Source organism: Eleutherodactylus coqui, chromosome 1 (assembly GCF_035609145.1).
Source record: "Eleutherodactylus coqui strain aEleCoq1 chromosome 1, aEleCoq1.hap1, whole genome shotgun sequence".
NCBI lineage: Eukaryota > Metazoa > Chordata > Amphibia > Anura > Eleutherodactylidae > Eleutherodactylus > Eleutherodactylus coqui.
The window spans coordinates 50,848,602-50,869,715 of record NC_089837.1 but is presented as its reverse complement, the minus strand read 5'-3'; the positions used below and the strand labels follow the sequence as shown (position 1 = coordinate 50,869,715).

Below are 21,114 nucleotides of genomic sequence, written 5' to 3'. Positions count from 1 at the left end.
TGGTTGCAATTCTCTATATCCTGTTTGTCTCGGACATGTTCCTTGGCAGTCTCACGCATTCCATTAGTCCCCTCTTCCCCAATAGAATTTCTGGATAGCTGTCTGCTTTATTTCCTCATATGACTAGCTGTGATTCCCCCAAGGAAAACAGTATTCAACAATCCCATTCTTTAGTTGTATGCACACATAAAAAGAAGGCATAAGAAACATGTCTGAAATACAACATTGGTGGTGTAAGTCTGAGACTAAGCCTGGACCTACTACAATGGATGTCAGCAAAACTGTAGTTGCCACTGCATGTCCAATTGTGGTATGACTGGAGGGACATAAACTCTACTGCACATGAGACAAGAGAGGCCTTTGTAGACTTTAAAACACAAATGCTGGGTACCCAAGCTGGGTCAACCTTGAGCCGACTACCTAAACCATGCAGGGATTGAAATCACAACTCAAAAAAACTAAGAAATACAATTCTGCTGCCTTAACACTCTGTGCCACACAAGGCTCTATCCACTCATACAGCAAGAAAAACACTGTGATTAGTAGATAGCACCCTGCTATGGGAGAGCAAGTATATGGGACTCTGAAAAGAATCAGATTTTAGAGCACCATTTCATCTTCGGAGGGCGAGAGCACTGGATCGTGGGTATGGATGAATATGAAAAATATATCACCCAGCTCCCTGTCACATCTCCTAACAGCACCATAACTTAGTTTTCATTGGTGTGGGTGCATGACAGAATTCTTTTAAATGCCAAACCATTTTACCAATGATTATCACTCCTTTGCTTTTACAAAGGAGCAATAATCACTCACGAAATAGAGTCGGAGCGCGCTGGAGATCACTTCCAGTTGCTTACCTCCACTCAGAGTAAACATTTGATCAGCGTTAGCTTTTTTTACCTGTATAAAATAGGAAATCAAATTATTGTTCAATCGCTGGTGGTGTGAATAGGGGACTTGGCTTGTAGACTCTCCACGACAAACACACGTGTAGGTGTCTGGGATCGGCTTGCAGAAACAGAGATGCTACCAGTACAAAGTGGGCACAAAAGCGCACAGGCAGCTCTTCTCCTCAGTGATATCATACCATGTGATTTACTGAGAAGAAATTTGCTCTGAAAATTAAATTGTCACATTGCACACCGGAGGGCGTATATCTGGAAATTCCCCAGTCACATGTAGAGGAAATGAAGGATATCGTTGTGAGCTGCTGACTTATGTAGTGCATGTAAGATTTAACTGTAGGGTGGAGCAGAATGCCCTGTGGGGTAAATATGAACTTGTGTTACAACAAAAACTAAAGATTCACTGTGCAAGAAGAGAAGACAGAAAATTGGATCTGCGTGCGTCTTCTGTGCTGTCTGCAAACTCAAGTAAGAGCAAAATTCTTATTTTCCAAGAAACTTGATCTTACCTCACTATGACATCTTCAAGACAGCAGTGGTGCACCAATTTGGTGTCAAAGGTAGCAGTTGCACTATAGGTCTGGTACCTTTGTGGGCCATATAATATGATGATATATGTCTTGCCTTGGGGTCCATAACTCTATTAGATTTCTTGGGTTGGACTTGTCCACAAAAGATCCGAGTGCTGACAAAATCACAAAGTCCAAGAACAATTTGGCCATGGGGTAAAGCAGTGGAGTTTACTAAGGTTCTTTCGCTAATAGATTCCATCAATGTTTTGGGGGTTTTCTTGAATTAGTTTGTTTTTATGACATTGCTCTACTCTTGCCCTTTACGCCGTGACAGCGCTCAGTATGATTTACTCTGGTGGTTCATTCTAATTCTGGGTTTGGATACAGTTGAACTTCTTTCAATGTGATACTAGCATTGGATAGACAGTTCTTACTTTCACCTAAAGCTTGTTACCCCACTGATCTGTATCTTCATATATTGCTCCAGATTAGCTCTTATTCTACCTATTGTCTCATTATCTATTACTATTTGGTACTAATCAGCCATAGAATGTGAGAAATACAAAAAGTGGAATTTATGCAGATGTGCCCTAAATGTGTATTTTCCAGGAAGTTTTGTTGGCATTCCTGGGTATGTTGGAATGCCCGCAAATGGGGATGTAAATACTGGTAGCTATGCCTAAATTGATAAAAATGTATAAAGGAAATATAAAGGCCTTGTGCGAGAGGGGATCAAAATCTCTTTTTTTTTGTCTCACTTTTCAACTCTTGCTGATTTCAAAGGACGCTGTTCTATACCAAATTTTAAGTTTTCATGAGATGGGGAAAAAAACTGATGCAAACATAGGAAACACAACCTTCATATAAACTTTTCCCTGATCAGATTCAAAACTATAATCCCAGTGCTTCATGATAAGAATACTAACCACAAAGTATAATGCATCTATCTAGAAATATGATGAGGGTGCAATGGGTCTTAATTAGAGATGAGCGAATATACTCGTTTCGAGTAATTACTCGATCGAGCACCGCGATTTTAGAGTACTTCCGTACTCGGGTGAAAAGATTTGGGGGGCGCCGGGGGGCGGGGGAGGCGTGACGGAGCAGGGGGTAGCAGCGGGGAACAGGGGGGAGCCTTCTCACTCTCCCTCTCCCCCCCACTCCCCGCTGCAAACCCCCACTCACCCACGGCGCCCCACGAATCTTTTTGCCCGAGTACGGAAATACTCGAAAATCGCAACACTCGGGCGAAAAAGGGGCGTGGCCGAGTACGCTCGCTCATCTCTAGTCTTAATGGGTATGATCATTCTTGTAACCAGTTTCTTTAACTTTCCAATACATCTGAAATAAAAAAAAATAGATTTTACAAGTTTGTCTCAATTAAAAATCTCCTACTGTTTTGTGTAGGCAGCTGTCCATGGTTGCAGACCATAAGCAAGCCCTGTGTAGTTTATTTGTGCAGCTATAATGCCTTCATCTGTCTCCTACCCTTTCCTAACTAACAATAAGTATGCCATAAAAGACGGATGCAAGGGAAAAAGGGAATTTTTGGGTAGTCAGAAGCTATGCAGACACATATGGCTGCATAGAATGTATATGCACAAAACAGTAGGACATTTTTAAATCAATACAATTTATAAAGGTGTTTCTTTTTTATTGTTGATGTGTTGACCATTAAAAAAAATATATTTCAAAGGTCTGCACATGCTAAAAACTTAATTATTGGCATTTTATACACCAAACTCATGTATATGTGTTATGTCTTCCTTCTCTATATTATACAGAAGTCACATCCTCCATGGAACTCGTCACAGTTCTTCTGTCCATCGTTGTCATCTTATTCCTGTTCAATGCTTTCAGCAAGCAAAAAAATGGAAAATACCAAAATTTTCCCCCTGGGCCAAAGCCTTTACCTATCCTTGGGAATATTCTCATGTTGGACATGTCGACACCATATAAAACATTTATTCAGGTAAAGTGAATTCTCTGAGAAGAAAATTTAGGTGTTCTATGCTAACCTTGGAAAGTTTTGAACTAGTTTATAGTTTGTGTCCCTCTATACTGAATTTTGACTTCAGTACCCCTTTATTCTTATCCCAGCTAGTTTTTACCATATACTGTATTTCATACATTCTTTGGCACTGTACATACATGTTTGAGCTTGACTCAGTTAGTTAACTGCAGAAACCTGGTTGCTACTGGCATCACATTAATGTTTTCTCAACCTTGGTTCCTCGTAAGTTATTCAATGAAAAAGATTTTCCAGGGGGGCGTGGCTAAGGAGCCAACCTAACCGGCCGCATGTAGCAAGAGCTCCTGATATAGACTGCAGACTTATAGTATCCTGACCTGATTTTGGGGTCCCTGCAGTCCCTGTAGCCAGCGGAGATCCTCCGGTGCTTGAGGAGACAGAGCGGAGCCTCATGGAGCATGCCTTTAGCAGCTACTGAAGCTGGTAAGTCCTGTCTGGACCAAGAAAGAGGTGGTGGGGTCAGTGACAGAAAAGCCAGTTAGCAAAGGGAACTGCAGGAGTGGGAATCTTCTTCTGCAGAGCACAGGGGAGAGCAGCTGCTGCTGTCATAACAAGGGGAGGAGCAGAGGGAGAGTGCAGGGAAAGCACAGCAGAGGAAGACAGCGGAGCTTGCTTTCTCAGTACATATCTGCTTAAATAGAGTGGAAAACTTAGCAGTCCCATTATACAGCTGCTGACATTGGAGACATTTACAGGTCTCCCTGGGAGCTTCAACACAATTTGCAAAATCCCCCCCAAAGGCAAAAAAACACAGGGGCGGACCCGATACAGGCCCTGCCAGACAGATTCCTGCTATTGATAAACTTAAGGCATTCCCAAGAGGGGAGACCACAGACCCTGACCTGCAGTCTATTTCATCTACACCAGGAGAAGTGGCTTCTGCATCAGCCGCCAGCTCGGGACCAGTTGCTGGGTCAGTTCAGACTTTGCAACAACTATCTGAACGGCTATGATTAGCAGTTCATACATCTACCACTCCCCTTATGGGTAAAATTGATGAGATCAAGATGGATGTGAGTCTATTGAGACAGGATCTCTAAAATCTACAGGAGCGGGTCACTAATACGGTCTCTGCACTGGATGACACCGTATCCCCGATGTCGGCCACTGTGCGAGAACTCACGCAGAAAGCAAAATTCTGGGAAGCAAAAGGTGGACAATTTGGAAAATTGCTCATGGCGTAATAATCCTTGTGTTGTGGGCCTACCAGAACACATTGAGGGGCAGAGGCCTGAAAAGTTTATGGGACGTTGGCTACGTGAACTTTTCTCAGATGCTTCCCTATCACAGGTCTTTTTGGTAGAGTGAGCCCACCGAGTACCAATGAAGCCGAGTATCTAAACCGGAAGCACCACCAAGACCCCTGTTGGCAAAATTGCTTAACTCCCATGGTATAGATGTAATCCTACAATCTGCAAGGAGAGGAGGCCCTCTTCATTATGACAACCATGCAATATCCATCTTCCGGGACTTCTCAGCAAATCTCCAGAAGCAGAGAGCATCTTTCTTTGGGATTAAAAGGCAACTCAGAGATCTTCAGCTGTCATACTCCATGGCGTATCCAGGATAGGGTCTGCACTTGCTTCTTCTCCTCTCCATCTGAAGCTGAGGCATGGCTGTCTACCGTGCATTAACCAGAGAGACTGTAATGTATATTTAACCATTTTCTTCTTTCAGTCAGAGGAACTTTCATGTGGTGTGCAGACATGCACCCAAATCGCCATGGTGCACTTTAGAGACATTCAAACCTGGTACATCAAGCCCAGGATATATACTGTCACTTATAGATTGCTATGCTCTTGTCTGCTGGGGGCTGCTGTCCTATTTCTTCTCCTCACTCCTTCTCCTCTTTCCTTTTCCTTCTCCCCTATCCCTATTGCACCGGAAATTGTTGATTTCACAAGTTAGGGGGGGGGCTCCTAGTTAATATTTTACAGGTTAACGTTGGTCTTTATCCTTGTAACACTAAATATATATTATCTCAGGTGGAGCTGAATTTAAGCTATACTATGTAAGTTTCCCCTAATATTAGATTGCCATGTATAATGACTTACTAGCATGCATAATATTTACTGTTTGTTACATAACAGTTAATTAGTTTTCAGTTGGAAGTATATTGCTTTAATGTTACTAAATTGCACAAGTCAAATGTTTAATTCCTATTTTAGAGAAGAACAGAGATATTACTATATGGTACACTATAACTATGTCATTTGGAGCCATGACGATGCACAGGATCATTGGCTTACTACATGTGGCCCTTTCCTGACTCCCCTTATCTACTTCCCCTCATGGCTGAGGTAGTTTTTACATTCTGGAATGTCAGGGACATGGGATCGGCCAGGAAGCTGTCTATGATTTTTTCACTGCTGTGCTCCTGGAGACCGCACGTGGTATGCTTGCAAGAGTTCTACCTTGCATCCAACACAATAAGAGTCTTACTAAAGCCATGGGTTCAATGGTCCACTCACTCCTACCATCCGTCATACTCCAGGAGTGTGTCCCTGTTAATAGGAAGGTCCCTTGGATGGGAGGTAGAACAGCTGGAAAAGGACCCAGAGGGCAGATTTATTTTTCTGTGGGCTAAAATTAATAATGACATTTACGTTCTATTATGTTTTTATAAGCCATAGCCTACATCAACAGCCCTACTGGCTGATGGTATTACATTTGTCTCCTTCTCGCCGGAAGCCACAATTCTCTGTATGGGAGATATGAACATGATAATGGACCTGTCTCTAGATAGATTTGGGGGAAATGCTCGGAGGGAGGGATATGTGGGCATGACCCAGTTGGCCTCAATAATTTCGGTGACAGAGTGGTTAGATTTGTGGCGTGTATTTCACCCCTGACCACAAGAATTTTCCTAACATGCTGCCCACAATCATGCTCTTAGCCATATTGATTACACTGGCCAATAAATTTTTGTTGCATTTATATGAACACTTGTTTTAGTATAATTTGAGTATGCTAATTTCAAATCTGGAGTTAGATTTTTACTAAAAGCTCTAGTTTTTTTTTGCAATTTAGCATTTAAATTTTTCACTTTAAGGCATTTTCAACACAACTAAGTACATGGTACATAGGGAAATAAAAACCTTAGTTGATATGATGCAAATATATTTATTATTTACAAAACGTGTAGGGTAATGAATAGAGATGAGCGAGCATGCTCCTCCGAGCTCGATGCTCGTTCGAGCATTAGCATATTTGAGAGCCCTCGTTACTCGAGCAAGCACCTCCCCACATGTTTTCAATGGAGCCGTGGCTGCTGCCAGTGGCTCCATTAAAAACAATGGTCTGCCGGCACCCCTGAAATGTTTTTCATGGAAGGGCTTTACATATAAGCCCTTCCCTGAAAAACAATAATTTTTGTGTGATTAAAAAAAAAAAACGTACCTGTCCGCCGCTGCCATATAGAACACATGCGGCAGATGTTTCCTGTGACAGATGCAGCACAGGAATTCTTCATCCCTGCGGGAAATAAAGAATTCCCTGCCACAGTTGTCACAACAGACAGCTGCAGTAGGGGATCCAGCTCGAGCATCCTGAAATTGTTTTTCAGGGAAGGGCTTTAAATATAAGCCCTTTCCTGAAAAACAAGAAGAAATGGTGAATAAAATTAAAAAAAAGAATACTCACCTTTCTTCAGCTGCCGAGACTCAGCCGCATCCAGACGTCTCTTCTCCCTGCACTGCTTGCAGTAATATTCAGCAGGCGGGGATTTAAAATCCCCATCTGCTGAATGGGCTTCCTCTGATTGGTTGAGCACTGTGACCAATCAGAGGCAACTCTCAGCTATTGAATGACAGCTAGGGCGTTTGACTCTGCCGAATGGTTATACTTGATAGAGGTACTCCAGAGATTTGGATTTGGAAACACATTTTTTAAGTGGATCTCTATTCTGTATATATCTCCGGTAGTCATGTTCATGGTAAACGACCTGACTTCCACCTCCTTTTCATCACACAGGGGCACTCGGCAGGGCTGTCCGCTGCGCTCTCTCCTCCTGTTTGCTATTGCAATAGAGCCTCTGGCTGTAATGATTCGGGAACATGTGTTGTTAGGTACGTTTTTTGAGAGGATATAATAGGTTTGCATGCAGATGATTTAATACTATCTATGTCAGAACCTAGGAACACTTTACCACTGGCTATTTCTCTGATAGATGGGTTTGGGAGGTTTTCAGGCTTATGCATAAATTGGCAGAAGTCTGCTTTTATGACTCTGAGACTCAATGGGGGAGGTATTCCAAAATTTACAGGTTGCTTCCCAATTTAAATATCTCAGAATTTATATATCTAGGGATCACGCGCAGAGCTTTAATCTGAATATTGTTTCCCTATTAACATTCCTACAACATAAACTCAAAACCTGATGCCCTCTGCCACTATTTGTGGCCAGCAGAATAAACCTCATTAAAATGATTGTACTCCCCAAGTACCTATACTGCTTAGAGCATGCAGGCACAATCATACCACAGAAATGTTTCAATAAGTCATTGATTGTGTCTTTTGTCTGGGGGAAAGCTAGAGCCAAGCTTCACATGGAAACACTATAGCTTAAAAGATATGGCAGGAATGACGCTACCAGATTTTAAACTGTATTACTTGGCCGGGTAAGTTGGATATATTCGACACTGGCTATCAAATTCTCCCCTCCCAAACTCTAAACATCACCTAATGGTTTTTCTGTCCAAAATATCTCTCTGGATTGTTCTGGAAAAGCCAGAGCTACTTGCCAAACAGTTGCTACCTGATCATAAATTGGTGGTTAGATTTTGGCAGACATGTAAATAACTGACCAAGTATGCAGATACCCCCTTAGAAATCCCTCTGTGGGATAATAGTGTTCCCACACCTTGTGAGTTTACCAGATATGCAGTTCTGGGTGAACCTGGCAATCACCACGTTAGAATACCTATTGGAGTACTAGCCTCCTTTGAACAGTTGCATCAACTCTACCAGGTTCCGATGACTGGTTTCTATAGATACTTGCAACTTCGGCATGCCCCCATGGCACAATTTCCAGAATCCAGGCAACCCTTTTCTCATATCCCCTGATAGGCATAATATGCACTCAGTGTCCTAGGGGTCTGATATCGGTGTTATAAACCCAGGATCTGCTCCAAGGCATATTGAATTAAATTGTACCTAGGTCTGTCCAGTAAAATGGGTATCAACTGTTAAAATTCTACTGTTATGGAAGCCTAATGTACTAACTAGTGTATTGTCATTATATATCTGATGTGAGTATTGTTTACAAAGTTATCTAGTTCTATACTGTATGGTATATTTATTGTTCAATAAAAGGAGTTAAAAAAAAAGATTTTCCAGAGCTATAAAATTGTTGGACCATTCACTCCCAGCACCCTCACTGATCAGCCTACCAAAATCTCCATCATTGTTTACCAACACAGTACTTTTTGGTATATACTGTGTGTGGAATTGCAGCTCAGTCCCATTCCCAAGGAGCTGCAATACCAGCCACAGCCAAAAATACAGTGTTGTGCCTAGTAAACAATGAAGGGACTTCAATCAGCTAATCATCAGGGATTTCAGAAGTTGGCCCCCGCCAATCTGATATTGATTGCCTATCTTAAGTATAGGCAAGTTGCTTTCTAATGTACCAGTCTCAGGGTTGCTGGGAGTCTCAGTGTCCGGGTATTTATATCCGACCCTGTGCATGAGGCATACATTTGTTTAATGAGAAAACCTCTTTAATTTTTGTGTCCACAGCTATCTAAAGAATATGGCACGATCTTTGGTGTTCATATGGGCATGACAAAAATGGTTATCTTATGCGGTTATGACACCATTAAAGATGCTCTGATCAACCATGCTGAAGTATTCTCTGAGAGACCCCATAATCCTTTGCTCTCTAAATTAACCAAGAACCATGGTAATTACTTTACTTGCTTAAACTACCTCCTCATGAAAAGTTATTTTGGTGGATGAGTGTTGAGGGAGATGGCATTGCAATTTAGAGTTGTATGCCCTCAGTTTTCCTGTAGATACACTATAATGCCAAGAGTAAGTAACATCTGACTATCACACCAATATAAGCTTGTTGGATATTCTATTTTAAAGTCATTGGTGTTAATCTACGAAAATTTGTATTCTCAATCTGTTGCCACAAAACTGACAAGCAACTGTCTTAAATGTATTTCTATGTAAGTTGCATTAACATTACCATTCACTAAATATATAGGGGCCAAGCTGTGAAACACAGCCGTATACCATTATCCCTCCACCAAATTCTACAATATGCAGTAGACATTCTATTAGGTTGCATTCTCTTGCAGCCAGTAAGACCAAATTCATCCAGCAGACTGCTAGACAGTGAGGGGCAATTCAGCACTTCTTAGAATGTTTGTACTATTCCAGGGTCCATCGATGGTGTACTTTACAACATCTGGCTGACTTTGAGGGTGTAAAGCATGACAATGGTGGTATCAACCTCTTAGTGACCAAGCCTGTTTGCGCCCTAATGACTAGGCCAAGTTTTGGAAATCTGACGTGTCACTTTAACATGGAATAACACCGTAAAGGTTTTGCATATCCAAGTGATTCTGACATTGTTTTTTCAACACATGTTGTACTTCATTGAGGCAGTAAAGATAGACCGATAGAATTTGAGTATATTTTTAAAAAAGGATCAAAATATTTACTGAGTCATGAGTATTTTAACATGACAGTTTCTTTTCAGGAGTTAATGCAATTTAGAGGGGAAAAAAAATAAAATTTCAGTTTTTTTTCTATAATGCACATGAAAATGAGGATTTGCACCCCAAAATAAATACCCTTGTCTGTCCTTTGTTCAGAAACATACCTATTATGGCCCTAATTGAAAGGAGCAGCCAGTGACTATCAGAATAAAAATTTTGCTTAAAAGTGTTGTGGGCCCCATTGCCCACTTGTAGAGCCCTTGAGCAGCCAAAACGATTGACCCCATTTTGGAAACTAGTTCCCTTAACGAATCCATCTAGGGGTGTACTGCATATTTTGACCCCACAGTTTTTGAATAAATCGACGCAAAGCAGAAGGAAAAAATTACGATTTTTGTTTTTTTGGCAATTGTGACATTTTAAAAATAATTTTATTTGTACTAAACATATATGAATGAAGACTTACAGCTCAAAATGGATACCCCCATTTGTCCTGTGTTTAAAGACATTCCCATTGTGGTCCTTATCTTCTGTCTGGTTGCACAACGGTGTCCTAAACTGAACAGAGCATCAAACTTTAACTGTCATTTAACTTTTACTTTTATCCAATGGATAATGGCGATCACATGACCAGAATCGACTCACCGCAGCCATCGGTGACTGCTCCAGGCTCTTAGCTATCTTTAGTAGCCAGGAGCAAGGAGATTTTAAATTTTCCGGGCCCTCTCTAGCTTCTACGCTTTCTTCGGCCATTTGGCAATTGGCGCACGTGCCAAAGTTGGGAAAAGGTCCATGGATAAGGATCCCATCAGGTGACATCGCGCATGAGCAGACTTGACTGTGCAGTAGATCTTAGAAACCTGTTTACAATGATTGTAAATGAACCACTCATAGAAGAGGTGTTTACATATTTTTGGCTATAGAGTGTGGCTAAACTATTGCACGTAGTTTAGCAGCAGAAGTCTAGAGCAGTGTTTCTCAACTCCAGTCCTCACACCCACACCCAAACAGATCATGTTTTAAGGATTTCCTCAGTGTTGCATAGGTGATGTAACTATTGTCAATGCCTCAGACATTACCACATGTTCTCTCTATAGGATATCCTGAAAACATGACCTGTTGGGGGCACTGAGAACTGGAGTTGAGAAACACTGGTCTAGAGGGCTTAATATATGTACTTCATCATAACATGCATTACTTACATTACTTAGGTATTGTTTTTTCCAATGGGGAGAACTGGAAAGTGATGAGACGATTTACACTCTCAACATTACGACATTATGGAATGGGCAAGAAAACCTTAAAAAACAGGATAGTAGAAGAGGCTGAGTGTTTAATACAGAAGCTGAAATCATATGATGGTGAGCAGTCAGATGTCTTCTGTGTTGTATATTTTGGAAATGATAGCTTTGTTCTTGTTTTCTTCTACATTCCCAATATCTTAGTCAATTCGTTTACATCTCCAATTACTATTTATCTTACTCAATTCGTTTACATCTCCAATCACTAATTACTTGACTTTAAAGGTTTATTCTTACCGAAAGAAAATACACAATGTTGAAAAAAGTGTCGGGACACACTTAGAAGGTGATTAAATAAAATTTTGTTCACATTTTACAATGCGTTGGGCCGATGTTGGCCTCAATGACTGCATTAATCCTCCTAGGCAAGCTTTCCACCAAATTCAAAAAGATGTGTGGAGGGATTGGCCTCCATTGCTTGAGAGCTTGAAGTAGTGATGTGAGTGATCATGAGCGTGTCGAATGTGTATGGATACAGTGTTCTAGTTTGTCCCAAAGATGGTTAATGGGATTAATATCCAGACTTTAGGCTGGCTAATGAAGTTTGTAGATGTTCTACTCCCTAAACCAAACCTCAGCACTGCGTGCTGTATGACATAGCGCTAAATCTTTTTGGTAGAGATACGGAGCTGTACCAAAACATTGCCACAAGGTAGGTAATGACACATTGTCCAGAATGTCTCTTTACTTATTGGTATTGAGGGTGGACTTTACTATAACCAATGGCCCTATTCCTTCTCAGCAAAAAACATCCCCACACCATAACAGAACCTTCTCCAAACTTCAATGTTGGGACAAAGCAGTTGCTCTCCAGGAAAATGCCACACCCAAGTGTGGCCATCCGAATGGAAGATGGTGTACAGTGATACGTCTAACCACAAGACCTGCTTCCACTTATTTAAAGTCCAATAATAATGCTCGAAACACCATCGCAGTCACTTCTGATGTTGGGCTTGTGTGCAGCTGCTAGTTCATAGTAACCATTTGCATGCAGTTCTTTATGGATGGTTCTGATGCTATTGGATGTTTCAATGGCCTGTGAGACCTCTCTTGAGCAAGTACTTAGGTATATGTTGTGTGTAATTCCTGCACAGCTTGCACAAGGCTTTGTTGTCGACATTCTGTACGTTTACCAGCCCCCCCCCCCCAATGTGGCTGCACTGCACACACACTAGATGTTTTCCATTTCTGAAAAAAGATTGCCAACAGTGAACTTTGAAAGGCCCCAAAGGGCTGCGATGTCCCGTACTGATTGGCTGTTCAGGAAACAACCCAACACCATACCCAGTTGGAAGTCTGATAACTCTACACCTCATGACATTCTGATGGTTTTTGTACTGGGATGTGCCTGTGTAATAATCTCCTTTATACCTAATGATCACACATCCAGTTTGCCTATCCCCTTCTCCCAGTAACACAGGATTAGTGGGTTTCCCAAAACTTTACTCAATATAATAAATAGTTATTATGAATATTCTAGACAAGGTTCTGGCTCAGTTCTGTAATAAGAACATTAAATAGGTTTGAAATCACCCGCACCAAGTCATAAGATATAAAGAAATGGAGGAGAATAACCAGCCAATTGTTCTTCTAAGAATGCTGTTTTAGAAATGGAGGAGGAGCATGGAAGGAGCAAGGAAGCATAGCAGTGTTGAATATTTACTTTCATTTGACAACTCAAGGGAAATCTTTGGCTTTATGTAACTGCCGTAATGAGCTTCCTGCATTCTGAAGGTCTGGACGTGTGAAGATATAATATATATTACATTTTGGAGAGAGGATTTTTTAAATGATTCTATTGAATAAAATTGCTACTCAATGATTTATAAAATCTACACCAAAATTAAAGAGGTTGCCCTGGATTTTTGTTACTTTATTTTCTATTGCTGAACTACCCTCAGGATAAGTAATTAATAAAGATGAGCGAGCCTACTCGGCCACGCCCCTTTTTCGCCCGAGTACCGCGATTTTCGATTACTTCCGTACTCGGGCGAAAAGATTCGGGGGGCCCCGTGGGTGAGTGGGGGGTTGCAGCGGGGAGTGGGGGGGGGGGAGAAGGAGAGAGAGAGGGCTCCCCCCTGTTCCCCGCTGCTACTCCCCGCTCCGTCACGCCTCCCCCCGCCCCCCGGCGCCCCACGAATCTTTGCACCCGAGTACTGAAGTACTCGAAAATCGCGGTGCTCGATCGAGTAATTACTCAAAACGAGTAGGTTCGCTCATCTCTAGTAATTAATAAATGATCGACAGGGGTCCGCTGCTTGACATCCCTGTTGATCAGTAGATTCTGACCCTGCTGCCAGTACGGACAGTCCAGGAATCACATTGTTCTCTGCATATTGCAGCACCCTGGTTTGGGACTGCAGATGCAGTACTGAGTTCAAAGTTGTACATTTTTGCACAAATATGGCATGTGCTATAATTTGCAACTTTTTTACACAACAAAACTGGCATAAATCACTTAATAATAATTCATTATAAAACTGCAAAACCTTTTCTTTTAGTAGCGATTATGTGAATTGTTGTTAGTTTTTCCAGAAAATAATTGTTCATCACATTGCTGAGTACAAAATTATACGTAGATATAAGCAACGAAAGGACATATTGAGTCAACTGGTATTTGCAAGTCGTACAAGCGAGATCTCAATCTTTGATTTCCAATTATGTTGAAATATATTTGGTTGTTTCTGGATAACACATATAAGAGTAGAAAACATTTATTATTGAATAACAATTCTATCAAGGGGTGAACTTTGTTAACACATTAACAAATAGCACCTCCAGGGATTCCAAACAAAATTAAACCTATCAAGATTGTAATTTGACCTAGCACATATTTTCTCAGAAGTGTAGTGATCAGCTATCATGTCGAATAGATCCTCAATACAGGGGGAAGAGCAGGTTTTCCACCTCCTAGCTATACTGGGTTTTGCAGCTAGTAGGAAGTGGCAGATCCATTTTTGATACTGCCGGGGTATAGAATCACATTCTAACAGTAGCAGGGTCAAGTGTGGGCTACAGACTAGGGCAATGCCCGTTATACTTTGAATGTACCAAAACACGTCCCTCCAAAAATTGCTGTTTTTTGGGGGCAATCCCAGAAAATGTGATATAGTGTGCCCTCTCGACTACAATTTTTTCAATACTCTGTCCTTATTATGGGGAAATTTCTCGGCAACTTGGTGGGTGTGTAGTACCAGCTGGTTAAACCTTTGTAGTGGGTTTGTAAAATATTGGCAGACAGAGTAGAGTTGTTAGCCCACTCAAAGGACATCAACTATTGTGTTAGAGAGAACTTCCCTTTCAGGGGGGCATGGCCTAGCCTGCAGAGTGTACAGACGCACTGTTCCAGAGCTCCCAAGCCATAGAAGATCTGCCGCATCTTTTGGCATTTCCAAGCCCTTGGATGTCCCGTGCATCACTATTAACATCACCCCTGCAGGGAGCCTCAGATGTACCCATGCATGCTGCTCCTGCTGTTCCCTATCCGTTTCTGTGTTGTTTCCATGACTTTCTGATGTTTTCAGGTGTTTCACACAACCTCCCCTATGCGGAGCATTGGTCAGCTTGAAAAATTCTCGAGTCATCAATTGACTTCAATGGGGTTCGTTGCTCGAAACGAGCTCTCGAGCATTACGAAAAGTTTGACTCGAATAACGAGCACCTGAGCATTTTGGTACTTGCTTATCTCTAGACATGACTAAAATGGGCTCTATTTGCTTTTTACTCAACTGCCTAGCTTTTTGCGGGAAGACAAAGCACTGCATTAAATAGGTGCAATTTGCATTGATCTACTTGTGTTTTCAAATGCATTTTTCATGTGAGTAAAAAATATGTACATTGCACGTGGCTCCAATACTTAAGATTATAATTAAAAAATGCATTGCACTCGCATGCAAGTGTGATGCACTTTTTTATAATAAAATAATCATCTAAAAATAGGACATACAGTGATTTTTCTATTTCGAACCAAAAATTGCTTATGTATTTAAACTATTAAAATGAGTGCATTCTGCACTTCTCACAATCGGACAGAACTTGTGTATAAAAATCACCTCTTTGTATATAGAACTTAGCCTAAAACCCGGCGTTCAACGTTATAGACAGACAGCATAAAGCATAACAAAGGGTTGCTGTACTATACAATAGCAATGGTGATGGGGAAATAATTTAGGTACGCTCTAACGTATGTCTGTACTGTGTGTGTGTATATTATAATGCACAGGTAATAAGAATACAGAAAAATAGTACTAGCCATAAAAAAGTGAGCAAAAATAAAAATCTCCAATAAGGGGTGCTCACACTTCTTAATTGAGAGGTGGAGATGGCGGAAGAGGAGGAGGGGGGGGGGAAGTTTGGAGGAGGTGGCATAATACTCCGGAAAAACCATCACTGAGGTAGAACCCGCTATCCTTGGTGTGGGTAGCACGTGAGTGATCCCAGGCTCTGACTAAGTCCCAGCCTACACCAAATTCACCCAATGTGCCGTCAGGGAGATATAGTGGCCCTGCCCGCCAGTACTTGTCCACGTTTCCGTCTTTAAGTGGACATTCCCAGTAACCGCATTGGTGAGGGCACGGTTTATGTTGCGGGAGACGTGCTGTTGTAGGGCTGGGACGGCACACCAGGAAAAATAGTGGCGACTGGGGACCAAGTACTAAGGGACCGCTGCCGCCATCATGCTGCAGAAAGCCTCAGTTTCCACAAGCCTGTATGGCAGGATCTCCAGGCTGAGTAATGTTGCAATGTGCATGTTTAAAGATTGTGCATGCGGGTGCGTGGCAGCACATTTCCGCTTTCATTCCAACGCTTGTGGAAGCGACAGCTGAACGCTGCACTGGGACACATTGGTAGAGGCAGTGGAGGACCGTGGAGGTGAGGGTGTGGGTGCAGTCTGTGAAGCTCTCATGCCTGTGTCCAGGGAGGGGGATTGGATCTGTGTGGCAGGTTGTGGGGCAGGGGAAGAGGCAGTGGTGTGACCCGGAGGCGGTGAATGGCTTCGTCCCACTTTGTGGGGTGCTTGGCCATCATATGCCTGTGCATGCTGGTGGTGGTGAGGCTGGTAGTGTTGGCTTCCTGTCTGATCTTGGTGCGACACAGGTTGCACACCACTGTCCGTCGGTCAGCCGCGCTCTCACTAAAAAACATCCACACCTTTGAACACCTAGCCTTCTGCACGGAGGCTTGCCGTGAGGGGGTGCTGTGGCAAACAGTTGGGGGATTATTAGCTCTGGCCCGGCATCTCCCCCTGGCCACTCCACTGCCTCTTCCAACCTGTTCTGCTGCTGCACTCCCCCCCCCCCCACACACACACACACCCCTCTGAAGCCCTGTCTTCAGTAAGCTTAGCAAGCCAGGTGGGGTCAGTCACCTTATTGTGCAGCAGCTCTTCCTCTGAATCCTCTGTCCACTCCTCCCTCGGACTTACTGCCCTAACAACAACCTCACTGACAGACAACTGTGTCTCGGCATTCTCATCCACAAAAAGCTCTTGAGACAGTTCTTGGAAGTCCCCAGCCTCATCACCCTGACTCTTGGAAAGTTCCAAATGTTGGGCATCGATCATGACAAACTCCTCAGGTGGCTGATGAATGTTTTTCTTTGACTAAGGCCAGGGACCCGAGAACATTTCCTGGGAGTATGCCTGTTCAGAATCTCTCCTTTTCCTGGAGTGACCAGGCTGGGAGGATTAAGGAGCAGCCGCAGGATTCGAGAAGCAGTCCCGTTGGCCGGCATCAGTGGACTGCATGGAAGACTGGGTGTTGGATAAATTGCTGGACGCATTATCCGCGATCCACGTCAGCACCTGATCGCACTGTTGCGATTGTAATAAAGGTATACCACGCGGACCTGTGAAATGTGAGATGCAGCTGGGGTGCAGAGACTTGTAGATGACAGAGGCTATATGCAGTTCAAGAAAAAAGTAACCGACTGTTTAGCGATGAGAACTCCGGCTAATTCACTGTACACAGCAAATGGGAGATGTGAGATGCTCTGCACAGCCCCAGAAAAATTAACCCACTCTTTAGCGATGATAACTCCGGCTAATTCACTGTACACAGCAAATGAGAGATGCTCTGCACAGCCCCAGAAAAAAATTAACCCACTGTTTAGTGATTAGAATTGCGGCTAGTTCGCAGCACACAGTGAATGGGAGATGTGAGATGCTCTACACAGCCCCAGAAAAAAATAACCCACTGTTTAGCAATGAGAACTACCTACGGCTAGTTCAACGCACACAGCAAATGGGAGATGTGAGATGCTCTGTACAGCCCCAGAAAAAATTAACCTACTGTTTAGCAATGAGAATTACACCTAGTTCACCGCACACAGCGAATGTGAAATGTGAGATGCTCTGCACAGAGGCACAAATAATTAACCTGGTGGATAGTGCTGACAACTGCGGCTACTTCACCCCCAACAGAGAATGGTAGATGTGAGATACTCTGCACAGGGGCACAAATAATTAACCCGATGGATAGTGCTGATAACTGTTTCTACTTCACCCCACACTGCTAATGGGAGATGTGAGATGCTCTGCACAGGCCCAGAAAAAATTAGTCCACTGTTTAGCAATGTGAATTATGACTAGTTCACCGCACACAGCGAATGGGAGATAGGAGATGCTTTGCACAGGGGCACAAATAATTGATCCAGTGGATAGTGCTAATAACTGCGGCTATTTCACCCTACACAGCGAATGGGAGATGTGAGATGCTCTGCACAGCCCCAGAAAAAATTAACCCACTCTTTAGCGATTGGAACTACCTACGGCTAGTTCACCGCACACAGCGAATGGTAGATGTGAGATGCTCTGCACAGGGGCAAAAATAATTAACCCACTATTTAGCGATGAGAATTACAGCTAATTAACCGCACACAGCGAAGTGTGATATAGGTCAGACTTTCACTGATCAACATTGTATTTGCTCCCATAAATACAGCCTTGGGGCTCAGTCAGACGGGCGTTTTTCACGCGATTTGCGCATGCATCCGGCGATTTTATAAAACCATTGTTTTGCATCGGTATCGGACACATGAGTGCTTTTTATGCGCTCGTCCGATAAATTATAGAACAGAAATCACAGATCGCACCTATCTGCAATTCCTGTTCTCTTCTCTATATGCGCTCAATGGGGCCGGCGGCAGCAGCGCCGACCCCATTGAGAACATATAGTAGACAAATCATTCTCCTCTGCTACAGCTGTAACAGCTGTGGCAGAGAAGAATGATGTTTGCCTATTGAATTCAATGGAGCCGGCAATACAGCCGGCTCCATTGAAAGCAATGGGCTGCCGGCGATTGCACAATGAATTTTCAGGAAGGGCTTAAAAATATAAGCCCTTCCCGGAAATTCATTCAGAAATGTGTAAAAACAAAATATATATATATACTCACCTGGTCCCGGCAGACGGAGTTCAGCCGCGGCCGGCGGCAGTTCTCCTGAACTGCTCTGAGTAGTATTCAGCAGTCGGGGATTTAAAATCCCCGCCTGCTGAATAAGCTGCCTCTGATTGGTCACAGCCTCACCAATCAGAGGCAGCTCTCACTTACCCATTCATGAATTCATGAATGGGTGAGTGAGTGCTGCCTCTGATTGGCTCAGCGCAGGGACCAATCAGGGGCAGCTCTCAGCTGAATGACAGCTGAGAGCTGCCCATGATTGGCTCAGTGCAGGGACCATATTTTTAAGCCCTTCCCGAAAATTCATCGTGAGATCGCCCGCAGCCCATTGCTTTCAATGGAGCCGGCTGTATTGCCGGCTCCATTGAATTCAATGCGCTGGACAGCTCCGGCCCGTTTCTATTGAAGCAGTTTTTTTGGGTGATTTTTCGGCCCGGTCACGTGATTTGCGGATGCGCATCCGTCATGCGATCCGCAAATCGTGGGAAAAAACGCCCGTGTGACTAAGGCCTTAGGGTGGCTTCATACGAGCATGTTTTTGTGCGTACATAGGTGTGCACCTATGTATGTGCAAAAACATGCATGTATGAAGGTCTATGTATTGCCTTCAATGGAGCCATGGCTGCTGCCAGCGGTTCCATTGAAGACAATGGTCTGCCGGCCCCCCGAATTGTTTTACAGGGAAGGGCTTTACATATAAGCCCTTCCCTGAAAAACAAGAATTTTAGTGTAAAAAAATTAAAAAAAAAAAAAAAAAATTACTTGTCCGCCGCTGTCATGTCCCTGCGGGGATGAAGAACACATCTGCCGCATGCCGCAGATGTTTCCTTTATCCCAGTGAGGAAAAAGAATTCCCTGCCGCACCACAGCTGTCACAGATGATAGCTGCAGTAGGGGATCCAGCTGCCGGCATCCTGTAATTGTTTTCATAAATTCATGAATGGGTGAGTGCTGCCTCTGATTGGCTGAGCGCAGGGACCAGTCAAAGCAGCTCTCATCTGTCATTCAATAGTTGAGAGCTCCCTCTGATTGGTCACAGTGCTCAGCCAATCAGAGGCAGTCCATTCAGAAAGCGGGGATTTTAAATCCCTGGCTGCTGAATATCACGGAGAGCAGTACAGGGAGAAGAGCCAGCTGGACGCGGCTGAGCCCTGGCAGCTGAAGAAAGATAAATATTTTTTTTTTTAAATCACCATGTTTTCTTGTTTTTCAGGGAAGGGCTTTTATTTAAAGCCCTTCCCTGAAAAACAATTACAGGATGCCGGCAGCTGGATCCCCATCTGTGGTAAGGAATTCTTTATTCCCTGCAGGGATGAAGAATTCCTTTGCTGAATCTGTCACAGATGTAGCAGGTGCAGCAGAGAATTCTTTTTCGTCGCTGGGATAAAGTAAACGTGGCAGATGTGTTCTTCATCCCCGCGGGGACATGGCAGCAGCGGACAGGTTCGCTTTTTTTTTTATTTAATTTTTTTTACACTAAAATTCTTGTTTTTCAGGGAAGAGCTTATATGTAAACCTCTTCCCTGAAAAACAATTCAGGGGTACCGGCAGGCCATTGTCTTCAATGGAGTCGCCGGCAGTAGCCACGGCTCCATTGAAGACAATGCGTGCATTCCCTGTGGTGTATGCATGTCCTATCTTTAAAGGCACGCACCTGTACAACATGGACATGTGCACACACCATAGGGAATGCATTGGTTTAAATATAAGCATGTTTTTGTGTGTGTGTATGCACGCACAAAAACACGCTTGTGTGAAGCCACCCTTACTCTAATTCTGGGGCTTACTATGGATGTCAATGACAGTAGATACTTGGTTTTGTGGTAGGAGGTTATTTGTAGATGCACTTTAAGAATGTTCTGAGAAAAAAAAGCACAAAGAAAAGAAAAAGACAACAAAGCTGTGTCTGTCTATAATCACACATTATAAATGCAATTTACTTCAAATATCAAATTTTTTTTTTTTTTTTTTCAGGAAAGCCCTTCAGTAATATTACCAGTTTAAATATTGCTGTAGCTAATATAATTGTGGCCATACTGCTCAATAAGAGATTTGAATATGAGGATCTGACTATACTGAGGCTTATGGATTTAGTTATTGACAATACAAAGCTCCTAGGAAGCCCATGGGTCAGGGTAAGTCACAATTTTATTCTCTATTTAAGCATTAAAAGGGTAAGAGGTTACCTTAAACTCCGAAATGTATAGTTTATTGTAGCCTAAGGATAGGCCATCAATAGCAGATTAATAGGATCCAACTCTACTGATGAGCTGACTGAAGGAACATGAGACTC

At 42.9% G+C, this 21,114-nt stretch overlaps 1 protein-coding gene across 1 annotated transcript in view; it reads left to right on the top strand.

Moving 5' to 3' along the window:
- Positions 1-1,253: 1,253 nt before the first annotated feature.
- LOC136620775 (cytochrome P450 2F2-like) overlaps positions 1,254-21,114 on the top strand; it is a 46,304-nt gene continuing 26,443 nt past the window's right edge. The window contains exons 1-5 of the mRNA XM_066595762.1: positions 1,254-1,376; positions 3,205-3,392; positions 9,191-9,353; positions 11,331-11,480; positions 20,796-20,956. Coding sequence (XP_066451859.1) covers positions 3,219-3,392; positions 9,191-9,353; positions 11,331-11,480; positions 20,796-20,956 — 648 coding nt within the window. The 5' untranslated portion in view covers positions 1,254-1,376; positions 3,205-3,218. The remainder of the gene's footprint in view (positions 1,377-3,204; positions 3,393-9,190; positions 9,354-11,330; positions 11,481-20,795; positions 20,957-21,114) is intronic.